At 38.9% G+C, this 26,635-nt stretch overlaps 3 protein-coding genes across 3 annotated transcripts in view; 2 read left to right on the plus strand and 1 right to left on the minus strand.

Moving 5' to 3' along the window:
• The window catches only part of LOC105625895 (signal-induced proliferation-associated 1-like protein 1), a 28,676-nt gene extending 21,763 nt beyond the window's left edge, over positions 1-6,913 (plus strand). Inside the window, exons 6-15 of the mRNA XM_012207204.1 lie at positions 266-661; positions 1,781-1,992; positions 2,595-2,836; positions 2,905-3,011; positions 3,165-3,399; positions 3,672-4,046; positions 4,278-4,544; positions 4,739-6,232; positions 6,380-6,580; positions 6,661-6,913. Coding sequence (XP_012062594.1) covers positions 266-661; positions 1,781-1,992; positions 2,595-2,836; positions 2,905-3,011; positions 3,165-3,399; positions 3,672-4,046; positions 4,278-4,544; positions 4,739-6,232; positions 6,380-6,580; positions 6,661-6,913 — 3,782 coding nt within the window. The remainder of the gene's footprint in view (positions 1-265; positions 662-1,780; positions 1,993-2,594; positions 2,837-2,904; positions 3,012-3,164; positions 3,400-3,671; positions 4,047-4,277; positions 4,545-4,738; positions 6,233-6,379; positions 6,581-6,660) is intronic.
• Positions 6,914-13,427: 6,514 nt separating this feature from the next.
• Positions 13,428-16,218, minus strand: LOC105625896 (menin). The gene is made up of 4 exons (XM_012207206.1): positions 15,654-16,218; positions 14,746-15,056; positions 14,384-14,523; positions 13,428-14,238 (listed from the first exon to the last, which is right to left on the minus strand). Exons 1-4 carry the CDS (start codon positions 16,216-16,218, stop codon positions 13,428-13,430), a joined length of 1,827 nt encoding a protein of 608 aa, XP_012062596.1.
• Positions 16,219-18,032: 1,814 nt separating this feature from the next.
• Positions 18,033-19,940, plus strand: LOC105625897 (anaphase-promoting complex subunit 11). The gene is made up of 3 exons (XM_012207207.1): positions 18,033-18,051; positions 18,257-18,376; positions 19,825-19,940. The coding sequence occupies exons 1-3, from the start codon at positions 18,033-18,035 to the stop codon at positions 19,938-19,940; spliced, it is 255 nt and encodes an 84-aa protein (XP_012062597.1).
• The last annotated feature ends 6,695 nt before the right edge of the window (positions 19,941-26,635 follow it).

Consider the following 26,635-nt stretch of genomic DNA (forward strand, 5'->3'; position numbering starts at 1 on the left):
TTAAATCTTTTGTCGCGAGATACATCTGCGTGATTACATGCGTGTATTATAAACGGAAATTTAATTTTTTTAAGTCAAAACTTTTGATTGACGACCAGTCAATCAACACTATGAAATTATAAAATAATTTGCTACGCTTGTACTATTTATTAATAATTGAAGTAAAATACATAAACTAGAAGTATATAAATAATGGAAAATTCTAGTCGATTATTCGCTCAAAAGCTCATGGGCGGGATATAAAGAGAATGGAATCTTATTGTAGGACGAGAGCATCAGAACTGGTTCGGCATGGACGAACAACTGGGACCGGTAGCTATCAGTATCCGCAAAGATGTCAATCAGTACCGCGTAATCGTGCGCACATCGGAATTACTAACGCTACGTGGCTCTGTGCCGGAGGAGGCTCTCGGCATTAGGCCGCAAGGCCGACCGCCTACAAGGGAACTCCTTGAGCTGGTTGCACCGGAGGTACAATTGGGCTGTTTGAGGCTCGGCACGCCTGCCGCTGAGGAAGCGCTAGCCAGGTTGGATGAGCAAGGATTGTCCAATAAGTACAAAGTTGGTGTGCTATATTGCCGATCCGGCCAGAGGTCCGAAGAAGAGATGTACAACAATCAGCATGCCGGTCCAGCCTTCCTGGAATTCTTGGACACTATTGGTACGCAATGCTCTTTATAACTTTTTATAACTTTTGCTCTTAAATATTGAAGCTAAAATCAAAATACGTTCCTACAAGTAAAAAGATTAAAAGTACTTAAAAATATATAAATAAATGTTTTGCTATAAAAAATCAATGAAGTTAAAAAACAGGGTTTGCATTTACAATCATGCTTTCACTTTTAGCATAAATTTTTAGTTTAGCGTCTATCTTGTCAAGAATATTTGTTCACTTTTATTCATATTAATGTTAAAAAATTGCTCTTTTAATTTTTATAATTTTTACTTATTGTTATCTATTAGGAGATCTACACAGCTAGAAAGTTTTCACGTTTGCATTAACAAGCGAGTCAACACAGTGTAATGAGTTGAAGAAGTCTCGTTGAAAGTCAATAAAATTCTCTCGTAAATACCATAAATAAATCAGCCAGAAAAGCGATTTACACATGGGTCTTACATGCGATCCAGTCGTTTCGCGGATAGTTTGACTCACTTTATCGGCGATTAATCGATTCAATGTCCCGGAATGATTTTACTTACTGCACTTCGTAACGCTAATCATCCGCAAACTCGCGCGTAATTTCGCGGTCGTTACGTACGAACTGTCCGAATGAAATTGTTGTTGAATTGTTTACGATCGCCTTAGTTATTCTTAGTTATTAACGATTACTGTCGCTTTCTAAAAGAGAAACGCACGTCCTGTTTTTTTTCTTCACGCGTCGCGCGTTGCGTTTCACGTCGCTTCTGTGAGTGCCTGGCCGATGGTTATCTTAATTCGTGGACATGATTATCAGCTTCTATGTAATTCTGAAAACAACAAACGATTCAAAGAAGTTTACATGAACACATTTTTTCCTTTTCTTGTAAACTTAGATCGTTTGATATAAAATATTGACATACTTTTTGCTTCTTTGTTTATATTTTACATCCTTTGAAAAGCTATGATTACGTCCGATAATTATATTTTAACATAACAACTATGTGTGACCAAATCACAGAAAATAGGATTGACAACCCCGTTCGACGTGCAAGCGTAAGCACGTCCTGAAGACGCATAATGCGATCGACAATTCTTCGATGCACGCCAGGCAATTGAGATAATTGCATGTTTTCATGACAGGCCAAAGAATAAGACTGCGAGGATTCGAGGGTTACAAGGCTGGACTGGATACCAGAACTGACTCGACGGGTACACACGCTGTAGCGGCGACGCATCGCGGGACGGAAGTCACCTTTCATGTGTCCACCATGTTACCCTTCACGCCTAATAACCGGCAGCAGCTGCTAAGGAAGAGGCACATCGGAAATGACATAGTCACGATAGTTTTTCAGGTACAGTTTTATACCGGCCGTAAATTAAGGCCGCGCGATTACGCAATTGTATAATAATGACTACGCGATGAAACATGAATATGACGCACGGCTCTCTTGCGACTCACTAAATTTATTATTCAGCTCCGTCCGCAATAAGCAACGTGAGACATCGCGATCGCGCCCCTGTGATTCACATCGTTGAATATTTAATCGCGATGTTTGTCGCATACTTGTGTTAGATTTGTGAAATAATTTATTTGCATCCGCAATACCGGTTCTTCGAGTTTAGCTAGATATTCAACAGGTGGTTTGGTCGCATGCATTTATGTATACGAAAACAATACGGAAAAAACCGTCTAAAACTATTCAAAAATTTAGTTAGATTCAGATCTGAAAATAATTTTGTTGAATTATCAAAATAATTATATTATAGGATGCTCAAGTCTATCGCTACAATGCTCAAAGCTTTTTGCACCATTATGCTTGAACGACCGATATAATTATTTTGATAGTCCAATAAAATTATTTTCAGATTTGTATCTAACTAAATTTTTAAATACTTTAGTAAAATCATTCTTTTTGTGTAGATTAATGCCTATAATTAATAATTGTTTCTTCAGGAACCTGGTGCATTACCGTTCAGTCCACGAAGAATACGCTCCCAGTTTCAACATGTATTTATCATTGTGCGAGCCGTAAATCCTTGTACTGAGAACACACAATACAGCGTAGCGGTGTCCAGAAGCAAAGAAGTGCCTATCTTTGGACCGCCTGTCCCACAGGGTGCTACATTCACAAAAGGAAAGGCTTTTGCGGATTTTATGTTGGCGAAAGTCATAAACGCCGAAAATGCGGCTCACAGGTAAGTTAACTTTTTTCTTTTTAATTTTGTATGATAAGATTAATGAAATTGAACATATTTTTCACTAGATCCGAAAAATTCGCCACAATGGCCACGAGGACAAGACAGGAATATCTGAAGGATCTTGCTACGAATTATACTACTACCACAGTTGTCGACACAGGCCAGAAATTTTGTACGTTGAAAGTTTAATAGATTCTAGTTCATAATAAGTAATTCATAATGACACAATGGTAATTAATTAAATTATCATTTAATTAGATTAAAATAGATATAGATCAAAATTATTTTAATTCTTGAGCTTATTGTTTTCTTTTTTGTGAAATAGCGATGCTCTCCTTCAGCACCAAGAAAAAGACAACAGTGCGACCGAGACTCTCTTGTGATGCGTCTCAACGCGGCGCGATTTGCTGGCAAGTCGTACTCGAAGACAGCAATCAGAATACCGATTGTTATTTAGGCATAAGCATAGATACCATTGTATTGATCGAAGAGCACTCCAGACAAATAGTATTCGTCACTCCATGCGTGAGCGTACTCGGATGGCACGCCCAAACAAACAGGTAAATGTCTTGTAATTTTAGTATGTCAAATTAATTTATTACTTGCACGCACATCTACTAATTTGAAATTTAACTTCTTAACATTGATAAAAATAAATTAAGTCTTTCAGTTTTCAATCGTAATAATTTCTTCTTGAGTCGCTTAACTAGAGTGCAACCGCCACTTACCGCATTATTCATGACTAGTTTAAGTATCGTAAAAACGCTCGCGGACGATTGGAAATCGGACGATTAATTGCAGACTAACATTTTTGCTTTGCTTTGCGGTATAGTTTAAGATTGTATCATCATCAAGGCGAGTGTATTACTATACACGTACGCGGTGATTACGGCGAGAGGGACGAGTTAATGGAAATTGTAGCTCGGCTGCGTGCCGTAACTCAAGGCGCGCCGGCCTCAGAACTGTCATTGAAGAGGAACAGTGTCGGACAGTTGGGCTTCCACGTTCAGCCCGATGGCGTTGTGACGCAGGTTGAAAGTATGGGGCTGTCATGGCAGGCGGGCCTGAGGCAAGCATCCAGGTTGGTCGAGATTTGCAAGGTAGCCGTGTCGACCTTGAGTCATGATCAAATGGTTGATCTACTGAAGACCAGCGTCCAGGTTACCGTCACTGTAATACCACCGACCAATGAAGGAAATCCGCGAAGGTACAGAATTCTAAATTATCTTATCCCGGCTTTTTTAGCTTCCAATCGATTTTTATAATTGTTTCATAAAGAAAATCAAATATAAAATTAATCAATCTTATATTAATTTTCTTGTGCATCGCTTTTATAAATTCAAGTTTTAACTTTTAAATTAAATAGTTAGAATAACTAAAAATTAGCTTAACTAAATTAAATTATTCCATAAATTTTCTTTTTTTTTTATTATGACAGAGGCTGCACGCTGCAAAACTGTCATTATCTGGCGAATAATTACGAAGGAGATTACGAGAATGTAACAAGCGCGGATAACACACCGAGTCAGCAAACGGCGATGTCGCATCAACGACGATATGAACGATCATTCAGTCCGCCGCGATCGAGCAACAGCTCCGGGTACGGTACTGGATCAAGCTCTAGATCGTTCAACGATCCACGGTTTCCATTGGAGGGTACAATGACTAGCAGCAGTAGCGGACACAGTAGTGCCGATGATCGTTGGTGAGTGATTAACATCGAGATTGTATTAATCCTTACATGGATCATCATATCAATATTAACAAACCTTCTTTTTGAACTGTCGATCGTTGAACAAAATTGCGTAATATCACATTCTTTGACGGATCCAATTAATATAGATAACCATTTTAGGCTTGATAAATGAATCGAAGGGACCAAAGTACTTCTTGTTTCAGGTACGAGCTTCTGGAACCGCAAGATCAAGACGGTAATCACCGCCCGGATGGCACGCCCCCTCCATTACCAGTGCGACAGAACTACCAAGCCGTAACACCCAGCAAGTCCGGTCAGAAGAAAGATAAATCTCATTACGTCAGCGCCAAACAACTTGTGGACAGTTCAAAGCATCGTGATCATAGTCACGAGCATTATACGAAAGAGAGCAATTACGTGTCATCAAAAATGATCCAAGAGAACGCGCGACACGAGAATTATCAACGGCAACTAGAAAATGCGCATCGCGGTCAAGATCACGTAACAACGAATTACGTAAAATTGCAAAAAGAACGGTATGAAATCAAGCAAGAGAACTTGTATGCGTCTCAAAGAGAGCTCCATAAAAATGACGTACAACATCACGGCCATCAGAAGCTTGGTGTATCAAATTCTCTGCCATTGGCTCACAATGCTGTTTACAGTCTACCAAAATCAGGTAGCAACAACAATCTTGGCAGGTACGAGTACGAGCAATCCGGCGGCAAATATGACTATGAGACGCCCACAAAAGCGGAAAGGAATTCAAAGTACGAAATGCAGGAGGAGAAAGTAATCGAACGACCGACGGCCAAGTATGAACACGAGGTACGAGCTCACGAAAAGAGGATCGGTTACGAGTATTCGGAGGATATTTATGAGAGGAGAAATAGCAAATATGACATAGAGATGGCCAAGTATGAAATGGAATGTCAACATGGTAACGAAAGAAAATATAGCAACGACAGTAATGGAGAGCACAATCGAGATCCCATAAAATATGAGATGCCGCATGACTTCAAAGTAGGCGAGAAAGTCACCTGCTTGAAAACCAGCATGTCAGAACGACCAGTGCCTCATAAAGTAACCGTTGAATACCGACAATCAAAGGATTTTCCAGCAAGTCTACCACCAGAAATGAGAATAACTGACGTCAATTGTTTGGAGATAACTACGATGCCCAGCGAGGATGAGCTCTCGAATGGCTCAGGTAGTGTATCGCCGAGACTGCGACGTGCCAACAAACATCGCGGCGGCAATCGCACCCCATCCAGCGGCAGCTCTAGAAACCAAAGTCCTCGACCCAAGCCTGGTATGAGGAATTCGCACCGGAATTCCGCGAACTTGACATCCAGCACGTTGCAGGAAGACCTTATGAGATTAATCAATCCTGATTATATAGCTGATGATAGCCAGATCATTAACAACAATCTCGTGAACAGTGTGATGAGCCCGAATCAAAACTCAAATAAGATGAACAATAATATGCTGGAGATTCAAAACAGATGTAGGTCTAGGGAGAACTTGTGCGGCAACAGTACATCTACTTTGAGTGTGTTGCCCGCGAATGGACAGGAAAACGGAAATAATGGCTCGGAAGTGATTCTGACGATGGCCAGGCCAGCCACAGTGATCTCGAATGCCAGCACTGCCTCGAGTCCGGCGCCGAGCGAAAATAAATTGTCGAAAGAGGAAAGGTGTGGAAAATTGTAAAACTTAATGATTAATTACGAAAAATTAAATTTTACTTACACAAAATATAATATATGATTATGTTATAAATAATAAAATACAAAAATTTTTAGGTAAATAATTCGCTTAGTGACTCTATAATTTTTCTGTAGATTATCGCCGCGTGTCACGAAACCACTTCATCCAATTATGAAACCGCACAATAATCTAACGCCAATCAAAGACGTAAAGTCTCATAACGACACAAATGTTGACTGTTGGAAAAACCAGCATGCGGATTCCAACAGATCGACGAAGCAGCATCCTCAAGAATGGTCCGATGACAGGCTCATCGATGGATGCAATCCAAACGCGTAAGTATATATCTATATATACAGCATTTGATCGGGCACGCGATATTAAACAGTTAATAAGAACATTGTATCTTTCGCAGGAATCCCGTTTCGGACTTGCAATCTCATCTATCCACTCTCGAGCTGAGAATGGTGAGAGAGACGCGTTTGCGACAGTCGTTGGAAGATGAGGTGCGCCGATTGCGTGACGAGAATCGACGTTTGCAGGAGTCCGAGAGTTTGCGACTCTCCTTAGAAGACGAAAACCGCCGTCTAAAGGATGAGAATCACGCAGCCGCGCAGCAACTCCGGCGTTTCACGGAGTGGTTCTTTCAAACGATGGATCATCAATAATCAATATAATAATGAATTTTGAATGTTATTTACACGAAGATGAAAACATATCATCGCCAATGATCTTTAAATATGAACTAAACGAGTTATCTTTATGTTCAATCGTTATCAATTAGATCGATTTACTTCGATCGCGTTTTTTTTTCTCGATCGCTCGGATCATGATCATTGTAAGTACAGTATTAACGCGACCTTCGCCTAAACGTATAGATGTAGAATAGATCGATCGGAGACGACCATAGACAATTGTGGAGGTACGTAAACACTGAGCGAAAATAATATATCCACAACTCTTTCGGCGATCTCTTCAGCATTTTGTATTATATAAATTCATTAGATTCTATTGTAAAGTATAAGTTACCATCGTACTGTTTCCTTTACTCGAGGATTCGTGCGTTGACAACAGAACTACCATCTAAATCATCCGACAAAATATATGTCTGTATAAGGGCAACGTACGTTAAGCAATATCAATGTTTGATTTTACAAAAGCGACCAAATGACCAAATATTACTAGCGAGCTAAGGACCGCTTTAATTCTGTAATTTATTACGCATTTTATATTAATCTTATATACAATATATAGAGTATTAATGGAAACGTCGCACGCGCTAAAGTGGATATCGGCACAAGAGCGACGCGCTCTCAGCAAGGAATTTCTCCTTTGAAATAAGTGACGAAGCATAATTTCCACATAATGTACGAAAGTGACGTTTCCTAAAGACCGTGAGTCTATCAATAAAGAGAAATGTGTACTTTAATGATATCTTCATTCCTGAAAAGAATCAAATGTAAAGTATATTCCCATGTTTTTGTAACATATAAGCGCCCGAAGGACATTTTACGTAAGGAATGGATAGTACGGGGATCAATTGAACTATTGACACTGATTAGAATAAAATAGTTTATTGTAATCCACAGAAAAAAACAAGACATTTCCATGATGCCTTAAGATCTGTCTGTCTCACTGTTCTGTCAGTTTAACAATTAGCTGCGATTACACTCCCTTCAATTCGAGACCACGCGAAAATGCTCGCCGCCGTGTCGCGATACCGGCAGCAGCGACAGTCCTTAATACTAGATCTAGTCAGTACTCAACTAGAATCCAGACTTACGAAGGATCGGATTATGCGTTTTGTATCCTTATAAGATAAAAAGAAGTTACGGTTTTTTACTGCCGCGCGACATCGCGATTCCGGCGGCTTACTACTGGCTGTTGCTGTGTCGCGATACGTCTATCCTTCTAATCGCATTGCGGAAGAATAGCGCAGTATGTTCTCCTTCTTCCTTCGTTCTTTTTTTTCTCCTCGTGTTCACGACGTCCGGGCTGAATCCGGACCGTCTCGACGCGATTATCGTTATCGATGTAATCAGAGACAAGCAAAATATTACTCCATTCTTGCGAGCGTCACGTACATTCTCCATATCTCACTGTCTATTATTTATGCGTTAAATGTGTATGTATCGATAATTAGCTCGTTTCTAATCTCTAAATCTATGTATAATGGCGTTTGAGGAACGCCCCGATTACTGCGCTTTCTGAGAGGAAAGTGATTATGCGAGAGAATATTTGACTGCCTATAATCGAAACACTGTGAAGTAATATTTCACGCTCTGCGTGTAACGCTTACGTCACCGAGGCTCCTCTTCGGTTTTGTTCGCTTAAGTACATAAGAAGTTATGTTTAGCAAGTGTAATTAGTCGTAAAGATGTTTAAACATTCGGACTTAATTTTTTACTCTAATAGCGCTTTTTTTCCTATATATCTCTAATTAACACGCCCTTACGTGGAAGTACATCTCCATTACGAAATTCTGGATGAAATATCGTTCGCGTGAATAAATCTCAAAGCGCATCTTACAGGCGCAAAAGGTAATCGACGTGTAACGCTCGGGAAAGAGTCATACACAATAGTGTCAAAGAACTATTTTAATGAAACCTTACGCAGTCATCTGCACGAGAGTTCAGATTCGTAATGTGTCATTCGTTGCAAGAGCTCTTTAACCAGCGAAATATCGCATCGTCCGTCTGTCATGGAAATTAATAAAGCACGAGTCAAGCAAATGAGATGTCGTTCCGGCAAGAACGCGAAGTTTCTGAGATTTCCAATTGTATTCTCTTGCTGATTGAACCTGGCATAGGAACGACAATGCAAAATCTGAGGAATGTTTGAAAGACGTTTACAAGGATCTGGGGCGTCGTCTTTGTAACATTCTTCGGATGTTTGTACTCTCTGTCTCAACAAGAGCTTCGTCATGTCGTACAAGCCCGAAGTGCTGATTCTATGAAAATCAATGCGAACAATGGGGCTTTTACTTTCACTAATCGTGTAAGTTAAACTAGATTCGCATTTAAGATCTTCTTTCGGATTAGAGGCTCGGTGTGAATACGCTCCTGTCAAGGAAATGATGGAAACAAGCGGAATGAGTTGCGCATGATGAAAAGATTGATCAATCCTATGAAGCATTCATAAGGAAACTAACGGTGTGGCTAACACGTGTCGTTATAGTATGCAGCATGAATCATGCATGCTTCAGCAAGCAGGCTTTATGGCACATAAAAATAAATAAATATACCGGATGGATTCGACAGCAATGGTTCTCACATTGAGAGACAGAAAACTTCCAGGTACAATCCAGACCGTAGTAAATAAAATTCTATATACTGAACATTTACTAAGAAAATCATAAAAACAAATATAGAGCATATTTTTTTTAATATGAAATTTTATATATTCGCAATTGATTTTATTGACAACTTATTTACTTTTCTATATACTGTAAATTTATCTGCATATTTATTTATAACAATTAAAAAATGATCATACGATCGTACCTAGAATATTTTTCCTTTGCAATAAAAATTCTCATTGACTATAAGCCTAATTAATATGTTAAAATATGCTCTGACGTATAAAATGATGCTATAAGCAATTCGTTCTTTCTCAATCAATCATCTTTACGATAAAAAGCGGGGCAACTTCGAATAGTCGTATTTAAAAAAAGAAGAAAAGAAGAAAGAGAGAAGTGTATGGCGAGTACTACTTTCTTACTTAGATTAAAATACGGAGTTGGAAGTAAAAAGGGCACAGATAAAAAGACGAAGATTCTACCATCTACCGTGTACAATTTTTCATTACAAGATATCCCACCTTCACCCCAAATCTATTAATAATGAGATGTTATCTCGACGAATTTGAAATGTATTTTCTTCGCAGGGAAGTAAAATAAAATTCCTGAGGGATAGAATAAAATACCTGAATTGCCCGAATTAATTGCAGATGAAATATTTTCTCACAGTATTGCTAGTTTCGCTAATAAAGATCCATTTCAAATTTATCGAAGAACACGTCGAAACTCGGGGCAAGGGTAAGACATCCTTTGCGCAAGTGTCATAATTCCGAGCAATCGTTTACGAACGAAGGCGAGAGGACGTGACTGACAAAAAGGCGATGAATGTCGCGCGACGATCTCATCAGTTTCGTTATTATCATTTTCGAAGAAGTTTCTCAAAGTCGCCATTCGTCTCACCCGCACGCAAGATTTGCCTGGATTCGCGCGATGATTGCACACACGGTTGCACTCACCGGACAAAAGTCTATGGAAAAAGTATTAATGCTTCACGATAAGCCAATTAACGTGACCGCCATTTCGGCAATCGTTTTCATTCTGTTTTCCTACGCTCGTAAACATCACCGATAATACGTCGATCGGAGGGCACATCCTCCATTAAATACAAAAATACTGTTCTGATGCACCATATCTTCACCTACTATCCCTATCATTATGCACATTATAATCCCTGTAGTCTTTAAAACGCTCCGTAATCGTGGATAAGGAAAGAATACTGAATAGGGAGGTGTGTGTCATACAATGTGTGTGTATGTATGTAAGAAAAAAGAATTGTATTGCGAATGTACCGAATTTCGACCATGAGAGCTCGTACTCTTATTTCTGGATGAAACGCTCATTTCTGAGAGTTACATAACGCGCGCAATCTTTACTCTCCTTTATTTCAGAGCCAGTCGCACCGACATTGGTTGCAGCTAATTCGGAGCAGCGATTGTATTATACATGCAGATTATACATGAGTAATGTAGAATATATTACAAAGGATACATATGTACATGAGACTATACAAATATGTAGTAATCAAAAAGTTGATTGCTTTCAAGTCTCTCGAGAGAGCTGCCGCTTGCAAATATTCTTAAGAGTGATTAATAATAAGTGATGATTATGTGATTTGCATTTCAGATCTTTTTTTTATAAGAAATCACTGCTCGGAGTCAGGCAGATCGGAATGTCGGTGAAACTCAGTCTCGGTGAGCGTCAAGAGAGCCGCACGACGATACGCATCAAGAGAAGATAACGCTAATAGCAATACTGGCTGAAAAATTTATATCAAGAAAAAAATAGAGGCGGTAACGGAAATTTAACGAGAGAAAATGATGTACAACATCGTTCTTTCCGCAGAAGAATCTTGCGTGAATTTTGATACGCGCGCGCCACAGGCGACGGACTGTCATTGCGATATCGGTATTTCATGTTCCTTGATTAAAGTTAATACTATTATCCTTTAATTAATTTTATAGTCGCGACACGGCGTTCACGGGATCGTATCGCGTCGCTCATTATCAACTACGGTTATTAAATCGTATAATTATATTTATATATATATGTATATATATATATATATATATATATACTTTGTTTTATATATATAATATAATATAATATAATGTAATATAATATAATATAGTATATATATATATATTCAGCATCACAGTAAGATAGCGCCCTTCATTATTAAGTTATCGTCGATCAGCTCGGACATTATATTTTCATTCCTGTCAACAACATACTCTACAACAATCCGCTTTAAACATCATCAAAGAATCCCGGCATGCGTTCGGCATGCAGCGAGTTTTACATACTACAGACAGGCGAGAGGGTATCGATCACCTGCGAAAGTTGGGAGAGAGTATTAATTAAAAATCGTAGGATGGATCGTAGAGCCGCGTCTGATTGAAGGCGATTAATAGCTGGAAAAGCGTGACTATTGATTTTGCACATGGGTCGACGATTAACTAAACATGATCATAGTCACAATGCAAGTGCAATCGTAAGGGTCGCCATTCTGTATTTTTTTTCTTTCGCGACGGATTAAAAAAATAAGACAAAACGAATACGAATCTCTAGAGCACATGAATGAACACGCCACGGACAGTTCTCGAGTCTCATCACCGGATAAGAGTAAACGCATTCTTATATTAAGACGGAAGAAAGATTATGCATGATCGGTGATCAAATGATACACGATTTATAATATATAATGATACTAAAAGCGCGCTCCTATTCTATTTTGCAATAAAACATCATCTGCTACTCTCAGATGACTCAGATTCAAAGATCAAGGATGATGAACTGTTCGGACATTCATTCCGTCTCTATTGACAAACAGTAAAATAGAGAAGTCTTACAAATCTAGATACTTAGAGTTATTCCGAAAATAAATAGTTATAAAAATAAGCGAGAATTTTATGCTTAAAAATACCTTAGGGTAAGAACTTAATTAGTTTGCACCACATGCGGAGTGGAATGTGTTTCCCTTACTAGATCGTAGAAGCGTAATTCTAACAGAAGTTCAACTACCAAGTGTAAAAAACATTAACGGCAACTTGTCAATCGTAATTATCAATAGTGCAATAGCTTCAAATAGAAAAAACGTGAATCAATAAATAAGAGTGCAACAAGAGATTATATACGTATGACAAAGTGACGATCGCCGACAAACGCATCCATCGGCGATATCGTCGGCAAATTGTATAATTCGTAGAATAAATAACTATGCTCCAAAAAGATCGGTCTACCCGCGAAGATAGAGATTAGGTACAATATTCGATTCTTTTTCCACTCTTTTCCTCTCCCCCTTTTATACCGCAAGTCACAGCTCTATACGCACTGTGGAAGAATCAAGAGAAATATTTACACATAAAAATACTCGAGTCACGGGTTGACGATCAGCGAGACAACGGGGGAGCGACTCTCACGATTCCGTCTATTAACTTAAAAAGTGGGGAAAACTTTTTTGTACTTTTCTACAATTTTCTCTCTCCATATCTACTTTTATACTCTATAGATACTAACGGCGATATATCCCCGACGGTAACGTAAACGTTGTCTCGCAAAGACCCGCAGCGTCGTTGCAAAACGAGAGGAGCACCGTGGAGGGCTTCATTCAAATCAAACGGCACAAAATTCATCACGACGCTCTCGAGTCGAGATTCCGGAGGAGTCCAGCCGAGGAGAATCCGCGTCCCGGGTATCAGCGGGAGACACCGAGAGCGAGGAGGTCGATATACCTTAATGACTGTTTGCGCGGGCCGCGTCGGATAGCCGTCCGTTTGCGTCTCGCGTTTCCGCTCGCAGCGAGCACGAGCAGAGAGTTAATCTCGAGAAATGTGGTGGCACTTTCAATACTTCACTATACCGAAACGTCGGTCGAAGATCTTATACTATTCCCGACGCGTCCTCTTGGGACGCTGACTGACTCCCATGTCGTCGCTGCCACGTGACTTCTTACCGATTTGTACCTGGCTCTGCGCCGTAAGCTGCAGCGAGATCGCGTGGGTGTTGAGTTTCTCCGCGAGCAACAGATCTTTGAGACCCTTCATCTTCTGGCTGTATAGTGTTATCCTTGGTCTTTCGTTCTCGGAATCAGCCTCCGGAAGAACTTCGGACTCGACATTCTCCTGAGAAGTGGAGGGTGCCGGTGGTAGAGCGTCATCTGGCGGCGCGACAAACGGCTCACCACCACCCTGTAGTAGGTAATCTCTGTTAAGTATCTTCTCGCTGCAGGCTGCCGTTAGAGCTTGAATACTGGGATGTGTTGATGCTGAATTAGAGGGCACTTTGGACTCTAGGCTCTTGATCAGCTCTCGTGCCGCGTTTCCTCTCTCCTTAGTCTTACAATAGTTGTTATTATTGTTCAAGGTCTCCTCGGGACTCGTCTCTCTCTTCTGTGTCGTTTCCTCCTTCTGCTTCACCTCTATTTCGTAGCACTCTATGACAACCTGAGCGCGTATATTAGCATCGAATTTCGAGATCGTGTTCACCAATGGACGAGCCCAACCTATGTGTAATACAGGAGTATTGGCGCCCTCCTCCCATTGGCAGATACCATCGTAGAATCTCAACAGGTATGCGAAGCAACGTGGCTGTCGTAGTAAACGCGCGTTGTCGACGCGCACCACGTGCGGTATCAATTCATTGGCAATCTCCAGCAATTCCTTGTATATTTCCCCGTCGTCCCGCGAATAATCATATCTGCCGCGCATAGAATTTTATTATTCACCGCTAACAAACCGCATGAAGCATTTAACATATTCACTACCACTCTCCAAACGCAGTTTCAGCAAACTCATTAAGAATGTAAAAAAGATTTTTAAAAACGCATACGTCAGATACTTACTTCCGCAAAACATCCGCGGCATCGGCCCATGACGCAAGCGCGTTTACGTGTAATTCATGCCGGTACAGATATCCACCTTGATAAGTGTAAGGATATACATGCGCATTTCCATAATATTTTCTTGCTGATCTTACAGCTTCCTACAAAATATGTTCAGAATATGTATATGCATTATATCTGCAGATAAACAGCAAGTCTTTCTATTTTTATTCCTCCTACATTAGACTGCATTAGAACTTCTCTTTCTCGTTTTCGCCTAATATCAAACGTACAATCTCTCTTTTTAAATTTCAAAAATATATACTAGTTCAGTCATAGAAAACAGATTTAGTGATGCTAATTGATACTTTAATATCGCAAACCTGAAAAAGGTCTATAGGTGGTGGTCTTCCAGGCGTAGGCGCAGCCTCTTCCAACTCAGCCAAATTACCGAGTGCCATAGGATACTTCGCTAGATGGCCTAAATCATACAGCAGCCATAATAATTCCTGCTGGAGCAACGCCACTTCGACCGCATCGGTAGTTGCATTCAGACTAGGATTTATAGCTGATACTATGGTAGCCACTTCTAAAGCACGACTGCACACCATAGCTTGCCCATTTAAATACAACCACGATCGAGACGCTACACCAGGCTCCACTGGTTGCCCACGTTTATCCTCGTTTCCCTTACCTGGTAATAAATTGTAATTACCTCTTACCCTAAATTTTTGAAGTCGCAAGTAGAATTTAATAAAAGTAGAATTTAATAGAAGTAGTGTAAGTCGAAAGCTCTAGGTTGAATCTTTCTATCACTTTGCATCTATCAAAGAATTTTAAGAAGCAAATATTATTATATCGTGTAACAAGAAAAACTTTTCTTAAACAAATCCAAAATTACTTGGTGTAAAGTGTGGTATTTTGTGTCGATTAATAGTTTCGAAAGAAAAAATATAAAATATATTTAAAAGAATCCATCTTGGATATCTGATTAAATTGTGGTCTTTCAATCCCAACAGTTGAAAGTTCTAGAAGAAAGAAAGAAAAGACCTGTTCTTTGTTGAAGAATTCTCTGAACTGATGATGCACATGTGCAGTTAAAGTGAAACAAAAATAGTGTTTCACTTCTTCTTCCAAGCATTAGGATTGAAAGACCTGAGTTTATAATTCGGATACTCAAGATAATTTATTTTAAATACAGTTTACGTTTTTTTCTTTGAAGAAAGACTATTTCGGTACAAAGTATAATCATAACTTTACACCTAATTGCATTAAGACTTTACCCACATACCATGCCATGTAACCTCCGCAGTCTCTGTACCATCTTCTCCGTACACGACCCATGCATGGTCCTCTGACATAGCAAGATGCACATCCTTGAAACCTAAAACCTGGCAACCAGCCACCACAGCGAAGGCGACTCCATAACAATCGAGCTTGTTCGCTGTTAAATAACTGTAGAGACTTTGCAGATGCGCTCGGTCCTTGTAGTAGCTTCTGGTAAGAGAATTCCATATAACGTCCGATACCTTTTTCACGAGTTCCCTGGTGGCGTACTTGGTGTCATACACGGTGAGATCGACAGCGCCCTTGATCACCGCATGAAACTTTGTGTATAATGCCTCGGCGATGTGATACTCCACAGGCGGCAGTTTCGGTTCGTCGTAGACGGCGTTCTCCTGGGGCGTGAAGACGCGATTGCACGTCAAGGAATTCTCGACTGCGCCGATGAGGATCGAGAGCAACGCGAGATCCGGCTCGGCGCTGTTCTCCAGCTGATTCTTGAAGATCTGCACGATCGCGGAGATGCTCCGGATCGGGAACAGGGCCCTATCTCTGTCATGAAAGCCCGCCATGTCGTACGAAGGCCCCGCCGAACTTGGGGAGGTTGGACACCAACGCACGTTACGCTACGCACGCAACGACCGTCGTTGGTAGCGGCGGTGGCGCGGCAGCCGATCTACGACGCCCGTGTGAGGCTCGTCATACCGCTGGCCGTTTCAGTGTACGACTTCTGACAGAAACCAGGGACTCAGAGACAGAAACTCGCAACGCAACGGGCGGCCACGTCGGGCCCGCCGACTCCGTCCAGCCAACGCGCGCGCGTTTACTCCGCTCCGCTAGTGAACGTTACCCGGCGTTGCGCGGGTCCTCTCGCATCACCGCACGACGAAAGCCGCCAGCGACCGTTCTCTCCTTCTCCTCCTTCACCTCCTCCGCCTCCTCCTCGCCGCCCGCGCTCTCGTTGCTGACCGTGTCGTTGCGACGCTGTACGGGACGTACGACGTACGGGTGCCGTGCCGTGCCGTACCGTACCGTGCCGTGGCCGTCCAGCGGCGCCGCGCTCCTCCACTCGCGAGTCGCGATGAACCGCCTCTTGCTTGCGATACTTGCGACAGGAGTCAGCAGTCGCGACTCGCGTTTCGTTTCCACTCGGTTGCCACCGTCGCGCCGCGCTACGAATACCGATGGAAACCGACGGCATGCTTTCTGTAGGCGCGATGTCTGATTTTTTGACGCGCAATAGACACAGAAAATATATACGTATATGCGCGTCGGCCAATCAACCTCCCGCTTTTTCGGAAATAATAGATACATGACGGGGGAGATTGATTAGCGCGTTCCGCGTGACTCGAATGCCGTCACGCCAATTATTTCCATCGTAACGAACGATGATAAAATCATCGCTTTTTGCACTGTGAAGCAAAAAATTGGAAGCGATAGAATTTATAAATCTAGCTCTCGTACGTGAAAAAGAGTCAATCAGAGAGTTGGGATATCTGCATGTAGCGAATAAATCTAAGAAATTATTTCTGCATCAAATGAAAGCGAAAAATTAGTAGATTTTTATATACTTACAGATATAACAAAAAAATACAATTATATCACTTTACATCGCTACGATCGCTACAAATAAAGATAGAAATTATTTTTGCATTTTAAAGCAAAAGATGAAACTGATATAATTTTAATTAATTTGAAACTAATCATTTTATGTTTTAATATTTTTTAATTATAATTAAGTATCTATCGCAGACACAGAATAATATAATACATTTTAAGAAGTCAGATTTAACAATATTTTTTGTTTATTTCTCAACATATGTTTATTTTTAATATTTTGCTTAAAATGAATATTGACACAGCAAAATTTATTTATATATCGAAATTTCTTATTCATATTTATTTATTATTTATATATGATGTTCACTTCAGAAAATCCAACTGTCTAGAATTTGTATAATAACTTAATTCAATATTACAGTGCAATGTAAATTTATGAAATATATATTTTAAATATATGTACATTTCTTTAAACATCTATAAAATAATAACTATAAAATAATAATAAATAGAATTTTATTCTTAAAACCGATGCGAATTGTCTGAAGTGAGCTCCAGACCAGAGCTCCGCACGAGAATCGAATGTTGAATCGCGATTTGAAAATCTTAAGATGGCGCAGCCTTTTATCGCTTTTATTCGTGTTTCTCTGTCAGCTGCAGCAGCTGCAGTCAGTTGATCATTCTACCACGATATATAAACGCATAATTTTACCTAAATTATTTTCACCAAAGTCACGTTATCGGAGAATAGCAGAGAATTCGCAGAGAAGTTCAAGTCGCATCGCATTGCGTTTATTATTCGAGAGAACAATCCTAACTTTTCGAGATGAAGGTGACGATAAAGAGTAAGTATATGGAGTGACATTCGAAATGTTCTTGCTGTTCTGTCTTGTGTATGTAATTCTAATCTGCGATATGTATGAAATATATATCAATCTCATGATAATGGACGTTATGGTTATGTCATGGCTAACGTTCGCATCATTCGTACGTTTTTCTTGGCCGTAAAGCAACATATAGATCAACGTCTACGAGTATTTCTCTGTCTAGGTTGGACAGGCGTCGCCACCTGGCGATGGATTGCGAACGACGACAACTGCGGTATATGCAGGATGCCGTTTGACGCCAGTTGTCCAGATTGCAAGATCCCTGGAGATGACTGTCCACTGGGTACTTGAAACATATTCTTTTTATTGCAATATTCCACTAAAGTAAACTTTATGATTGCTATTTTTTACTACTTTCTCTTTTCTTAATTATTTATTTGAAAATAATTTCTTCTTGTTCCTTTAAACAAAAGCATATATTTATATTTTTTATTAGTGCTATTGAATATTTTTACATTTTTCGAGAGAAAAATTAGAAACAGTGATGATTTATGCAATTAAAAATTTTAATGTAAGCAAAAATTCTATCATATGAAATAACTGTTACTTAAATTAATAAGATTTATTTATTAAATGTGGTATCTGTATTTTAAATGAATGATTAATTTTTTATTTAACACATATTTAACAAGAAAGATTATGAATTAGATTAAATTGGACAAATTATATAGTTAGAAATTTATTTGGAAACAAATTCCTTGGAAAAACATTTCTGTTAAATGAATTATCATTGATTAAGTTAAATGAAATTTAATTATCTATAATTTGCATTTATTTATTTTTATTTATAATCTATTTAATATACATATATATTTAATATATGTATATATTTTAATAGTTATACCCTTTCTATTTGTATCCATTTAAGTTCTATATACATATATTACACATAAAATAAAATATCATACTAAATTTTAATATATAATTATAGATGGCCAAAAAAAATCAGGTTAAAAATAGATCTCCTTTAAGCCTTGTGTCCACAAAGTGACCTATCTAAATTTTAGATTCTTTAGTAAAACTATTCTTTCCCTGTATAAATTGCTTCGAGATCTCAGGCAAAGAATCGACCATTGGCCAAAGCTGAATTGTTCAAATGTGATTTGTCAATTCTTTCACCATCCGAAATCTCGGAGCGATTTCTATATGAAATAAAAGATTTCTAAACTATTTAAAAATTAATCTAAATCAACAGAATCTGGAAATAATTCTGTTAAGCCACCAAAATAATTATATAAGAACCACTCAAAGTGGTTACTAGAAAATTTTTTACAATATTGCTCACTATGTTTGCACAACCTACGTAATTATTTTGTTAGTCTAATGAAATTATTTTTGATCTGTATTTAGCTAAATTTTTAGACTTCAACAGAATCATTCTTTTCGAGTATCATAAAACACAAGGCTTTATACTCCCGACTTGTAAAATACCGCCACAACGAGAAGGCCGCATCCGCGACGGCGCGCGATGTCATGATATCGATCGACGCGTGCCGGTCGGCCGATGGAGAAACGCGGCTGGTAGGCGCCGCTGTCCCTCACCCTCGCCCTAAGCACCCTCGGGTATCGATGCGCGGCGAATGTGTGCACGCACGTCCGTCCGTTCTTCCCGTTGTTACCACCCTTCCTTTCTCTTGCTGCTAATCGCCAGGTGCACCCGACTGTTCACCGGTCCGTTGCCCAACACCGACGAAATTAATTTAACCGCTCGTATACATCGTTTCGTTTCAGTGTGGGGGCAGTGCTCGCATTGTTTCCATATACACTGCATCATGAAGTGGCTACACTCGCAGCAGACCAACCACATATGCCCGATGTGTCGCCAGGAGTGGAAGTTTAAGGAGTAACCGCCGCTTATCCCGCAGACCCGCAGGTGTCAGCACGCAGCGAGTGATCAGGTAAATGACGCGTGCCTCTTCGTTCTTTCTCCTTGCGAGGTTTCCTTTCTGAAGAGATTCGGATGTAAATTGGACCGGTTATTTTAGGAAATTAGACATCTCCTCATAGTCTGTTTATATCTATAGCTGGTATTCTCTTATATATATATTATAGTTGGTTTTTATATTTAAGACCAGTCTTACGTACAGTCTTAAGATGTTATAAGTATACTAATCAAAAATAGAATATTAGCATCTTAAGATATATTATTTAAGACAGAAACTCTCTGAAACTCTCTCTAAATTCTTTGGAATGGAATCTCTTTCTAAAGAGGTTCTCTAAATTCTTTGGAGTGAAACTCTTTAGAGTGAAATTTCATTTCAAAGAATTTAAGAGAGAAATAGGAGCAACTATAAATACCGGTTTATATAATTTATACAATCTAAATAATCTGTGTAACACGAATCTCTTTTGCTAAACCTCGCAAATTCACATAAACTCAGGCTTTCAGCATCAAGCCTACATAAATTTGTTTAAAAAAGCCATTAGGAGTAATCAAATAGCTAGTAAATGCCAATAATAATGCTTTATAGCATGTTTATTTATTCATAGCATTTTTTTTTTAAGCCGATTCGTCGTATCCAATGCGCTGTTCGCCGTAAAATGTGTAATAAGATTTATACAAATTTCATACAAATGACTTATATGTCTTCCAAGAGAAAATGTCGTACCTAAATTTAGAAACTTATCTAGAGTCGTCCATCCGCCGACGATTAAATTCGCCTGCCATACGACAACCCGTTGTACATTCTCGTATGTTGTCGCGATTGATGACATCTGAAATTCGTCATCTCGCGAATATCTAAAATCTTTTTATGCCTCATTCCATTCAGAATTTTCACCACAGCAGTACTTGCGATTAATCTTTTCTTTTTGCGTACAAAAAAAGTCTTGGAGAGGAATTGTATAAAAGACGTCGTGCTATTTACTCGAAACTGTATGGAAAGACCGATTGCCAAAACATTTAAAAATTTAGATAGATACAGATTTGAATAATTTCATTAGAAAATCATCAAAATAATTATGTAAAAAAACTTGAGCTGATGAGCAATGCTACAAAAAGTTTTAATATTCTAACAATCAGCTGGAGCGTCTGTATAATTATTGGATAATTTAACAAAATTATTTTCAGATCTGTTTCTAGCTGAATTTTTAGATATTTATGTCATCAAAATAATTATGTGGGTCATTGAAGCAATGCTGTAAAAAATTTTCTAACAACCAGCTTGAGCGTCCTAATAATTATTTTGATAGTCCAACAAAATTATTTTCAGATCTGTATCTAGCTAAATTTTTATACTTCAGCAAAACCATTCTTTCCATATGACATCCGAGTCTTCACTGTCAGTGAAATTTGAACATCTCTTGTCCCCTTCACTCTGATCTCTCCGCGCGACAAAGAGTACGTTTCCGGTTCAAAGGGTTAACGTGCAGCGTGCGAATCAGCCTCTCTCCTCTCGGTCTGATATCTGCGGGCAACGCATTGGCTCGTTGAATTATTAATAAGTCGTTGTATCCGACAACATACGCGTCATCAGTATCTTGCGTGTGTTCGAATGTAACGTAATAGCTGCAGCCGCGCCGCATAATCCATTCTCTCGGCAACGCGGTTGCGGTTCTACCACGCGTTAGAAATAGTTCTATCGTGAGCTCGGGAAGGGGGAGAGGCCCCTCTTTTTTTCTCGCTTTAATCGCGGGAATTGCGTTTTGCTGACATAATCGCGCGCGAGGAAACTCCGACGCGAAATTTAATGGAGTTCAACGCGAAGCGCGAATGGATGGTTAAGTCAAATTGCGACAGCAAGAACACTATTTTCAATGCAGCACTTTAACTGATCGCTTTTGCGAGTCAATTTGACTCTTTACCTCGACTGCGGGGCTGAATTATTTATGATTGTAAAAAAAGACGGCCGCTTTCAACTTTATTTCTTTCGACGCGGTGTTCAAAGTACGACGGAGTGTAAAAATAGCAACATGAGTCATGTTTAATTCCAAGAAAAAAATGTATGATTCAACGGACATATCGACAATTGAAGAATGACTGTCAGAATTAGTTTAATGTCGAATATGATATCGTGAGTTTTAGAAAAAAAAAGGATTGTTAAAAATATTTACGAAAAAAAAATATTATTTGTCAATGCGACCTATCAAGATCAAAGAGAGATGCTAAAAAATGTCCTTTATGAACTCTCTGCTTACGAATTAATAAATATATGTCCGTTTCAATGTAGATTAATTTTAATCTTGGTTTAATTTTCTTTATTAATTTCTCTTTATGTTTTCTAATTCTTAATTAAAACTAGAAAATGATAAAAGTAAATCAAACCGAGATTAAAATTAATCTATCTACATATATCAAGGTTTTTTAATCGATATGCCGCAAATGGTCTTCAAGTCATGAAAATAGAGAAAATAATAAGAAGTAAAACTTCAGAAATAAATAAGAAAACAAGGAAGTAAAAATATTTAAAAAATTATAATTATTTAAATTATGTAATGTTGTTAGGGTTGCCACAGACCTAGAAAATCGGGAAATCCGGGAAAAGTCAAGGGAAAATGTAAAAAAGTCTGAAATTTTGAAATTTGCTTACAATTTCCTTAAACTGCTCTTATTCTAGATAATTGTTATAATAATTTAATATTATTTGACGTTTATAGTGAAATACGTTCAAAACTCGCACACTTAAATTCTTTAATAACGTAATTAAAATTTATATTTTATTCAATTTTTATTTGATCGCCTTTTTTCGTAACTGCATTTTTTATACTAATTTTTTAATACTAATTTTTTTTTTAGCTTGAATTTGCACTCAAAATTTTAATATGCTACTAATCTTTTTTGCGTTGTTTTTAATATAAGCTAGTTTTCCTATAATTCTTAACTTTAAATATATCCCTGACTTTTCCATTTTCATTTCTGGAAAAGTCAGGGAATTTTTAAATTTATTTTCTGTGACAACCCTGATTGTATTTATTCTCATTTTAACCAAAGTGATAATTGCAATAAAATCTTTTAAAACGATAAAATAAAAATTTGAGAACTTTACGTTTTATTTCTGAACGTCGTATTTGGTGATATCTGATAAAAGATCTATGAGCGCTGAAGCGTGTGCTAATGTATCTCGAAAAAATGGTTTGTTATTTAATGTATTGCGAATTAAGAAAGGTTAAAAAACACTGATCTTCATTGACCAAAGTTGAAAATCAAGAAAAAGTCAAGAATTTTAATTTTTCAGAAAATTAAAATTTTCGACTTTAAAAAAGTTCAATGTACATACATCTTACCTTCGGTACTTTTTGAATATTATTAACTTAATGATCAAACGCAAGCAGTTACTAGCGCGATATAAATAGTAACATTGTTAAATTGCTCTCTCAACAAAATATTTGACAGTTTCCAAATTAGGAAATATGAAAATATGAACCAAAAAATTCAAAATATTATTAAAAGCATTAAGCAAAATCATGACATTTTGTCTGAAAAGGAAAAAGTTATGAAATATTAGGATGAGAAATTTCTGACAATCCTGTTTGTAGAAATGCACAATAGAGTCGCAGACGAACTCACGTTTGACATTGGCATTCGCATCTCGAACGCGCACTTCACGAAACCCCGTGACCCAGTAATCGAATTTTGTTTTGACGGCCACGTTGTACGGTAACAACCGGACGGACAGAAACGTCTTCGTGATGTGTACGATTTCGATCGATCAAGGAACCGGCCGGATTGCGCGGGCGGGAGGGAGAGGTGGAGTCAATTTGCATTTTATCGGCGGAAGATCGGTCGCTAAAGTGGAACAAGTCGTTTTTGCCTGAGCCAGAGCGAAACAGAGTGTGAATAAATTCCGCGGCTCGCGTTTTCTCAGCCGGCCGGTCGTGCCACTTCCTCCTCGAGCTTAATTGCGCCGTGAATGGGCGAGCGATACGCATGATGATCGCAAGCCGATAACGCGTATCATCAGCGATTACTTCATTCTACGGAGCACGTGAGACTGCGGGATACCGCTGATATCTTATCTTCGTCATTCCGTTTCAGTTGAGTGACAGAAAACATTTGTGAAATATTCGAGAGATGTGCCATCTCCCGATATAGCGAGTTTAGAAACCGATTGTCTTGAATGAGGTGTATATCTCCACATGTAACAAGTTGAAGAAAAAAACTTAGTTTCAAGATTTTGTAAAATCGCGTCAATCATATAGCTCGAGAGCGTATCTTAAAGGAGAGAAATCGCTTCGTTAAGACGAATTGCGCGAATTAAGAGTAATCGCGTTCCCCTGGATTCCTCTTTCCGCAATCTTCGAAACAGAGAGAAGAAAGAAAACGGGGGAAGTCTGAATGTCGCACAAGCTACGGCACTGGTGAACAGACCTTCGTGCTATTGCAGAGAACGGCGAGACGGAGGGGATCTAATAGGTCCCTTCCCTTTTCTCCATCTCTCTTCGTTCACCTCTTCCTTTAATAGTCCTTTCCTTTCTCTTCCCTCTTCCATCCCGTTCTCCTCGTCTGCCACGGGTTACTCTCTCACGCGATACCACTGGTCGCGGTATACACCTACACCCAATGATGGAGGTAGATGGACCCCGAGATGGTTGGCTCCGAGTCCTTTCATAATTGTCCTTCTGATCCTTTTAATTTGTAACTCCTAATCCTTTTACTTCGTGATTCTTAGTCCTTTTAAATCATGAGTCCTAGTTCTTTTAATTCATGAAACTTAATCCTTTTAATTCATGACTCCCAACTAATCCTTTTAATTCGTGATTCCCAAATCTTTCAATTCATAATTTTTAGTTCTTTTAATTTAACTCCTAAGCCTTTTAAATTATGCTTTCTTTTTTTGATTCTTGAGTCTTATAATCTTTAATTCATGAGACTCCTAGTTTTTTTAATTTATAGTTTCCAGTTCTTTTAATTCGTGACTCCTAGTCTGTTTTAGTCATACAACTAATCATATAAAAAATTCATTCGAGTCTTCATTCCTTTTCGCGTTTCCTACGGAATCGTCTATGCGATCTTTTACGTGTATTCTTTACTTCGTTTATCTCTTTTATGAAAAATTATAACGATGCTCTGGCAAAGCATGGAAATTGATATGATCGATAAGACATTTTATGCCTCACGAACTCTAGAAAGTTCACACTTATCACAGATCGTCGTTGCGTTCGCGTCGATGCGAATAATGCGTATTGCGAAATGAACGCACATTCGCGAGTAATTAACTGCTACACCTGCGATAGATATATGACGTAAAGAAACGAAACGATATGTGACGTGTTCCGTGAAGTGTAGTACTCGTAACTCTATGGAAGCATAGCGAAATCGACTTACATAAACTTAAACAATCTCGGGCGAGTGCATGTGTGTAATTAGGACGCGCTGGTACATAATTGAATCCATTCGAGCGAATCCTGTGAAAATACATTACATCAACGATGTAATATAACGATAAAATCTAATATAATTTTATACGAAATTAATAATTTTATAACGAAATTAAATTGATAACCAGTTCTGAAGGTTCAGAGAATTAAAATTTAAATAAGTAATAACAAGGCAATAAATCAAGCTGCAGTGCAAATTAAAATTAATTAAGATTCACACATTCAGATCCAAACATTTCACTGAACCATCTTCAGTGTGGATAAAGATTTATAATATTTCAAAATATTTGTAAATCAGACTTTGAAGAAATATCTGTGTTGTTTGTTCTTATTTAAATTGCCTTTTGAAATTAATATTTTCTCATTTTTAATATTTTGAATGATTATAGTGTAGATGACCGAGAGATCGTAATGTACTATGAAAATCATTGAAAGACAGCATCCCTAAGAAGAAACTATAGCGCCTTGACGACGCTAGAAAGTGTGACCACGACTTTCCGTAAAGTTTAGAACGGCAACCGCATTTCCCTCTCCCTCTTCTGAGATCTGTAATTTACGTAACGTGTCGAGCGATCCAAGAGTTTTTCCTATCAGGTCAAGAACTCACACATCATCATGATCAACAGTGTTGAGATCGTCACGAGACCGCTGTCGTGAATCTTTACCATCACCATCAACCGCAGGTCCTCTTTGCATTCGCCTGTGTCTCTCCCTTCTGTGTCTCCACACACGAACACACCTAGGCACGCTTACTCACTCGTTTATTCGCTCTTTCGCTTGTTCGCACGCTCATTCCTTCGCTCACCCACTGGTTCGCTCACACATACTCATACATGCATAAGGCGCACACTCGTTGACTACCTGACAAGAACTCGAGCTCGGCCAGTCACGTGGCCACCGATCGCGAAGGATGTTTGTGGGACCGCAAAGTCAGTCCGTGGCGGTCGGTCCGTTGAGAAAGAGAGGATAGAAACGCTATCGGGTGGAAGAGGAAGAGGGAAAGGACTGAACGGAGGAGGAGATACTGGATCGGGGATACCGCCTGGGGTCTCGGGATCGTCGCTGTTTTAACTACCTGTCCAAAGGCATTCGTTGCGCGATCGTTTCGGCTTATTCCTCGTAGTTCACCGAATCAAAGTTTTCAAGTGTTTCTCAAGTGATTGGTTCCTATCATCACGGGAGCAAGAGAAGTCTTGAAAGGAGGCATCATTGATGCGATCATGAC

The sequence above is a fragment of the Atta cephalotes genome, assembly GCF_000143395.1.
Source record: "Atta cephalotes unplaced genomic scaffold scaffold00004, whole genome shotgun sequence".
NCBI lineage: Eukaryota > Metazoa > Arthropoda > Insecta > Hymenoptera > Formicidae > Atta > Atta cephalotes.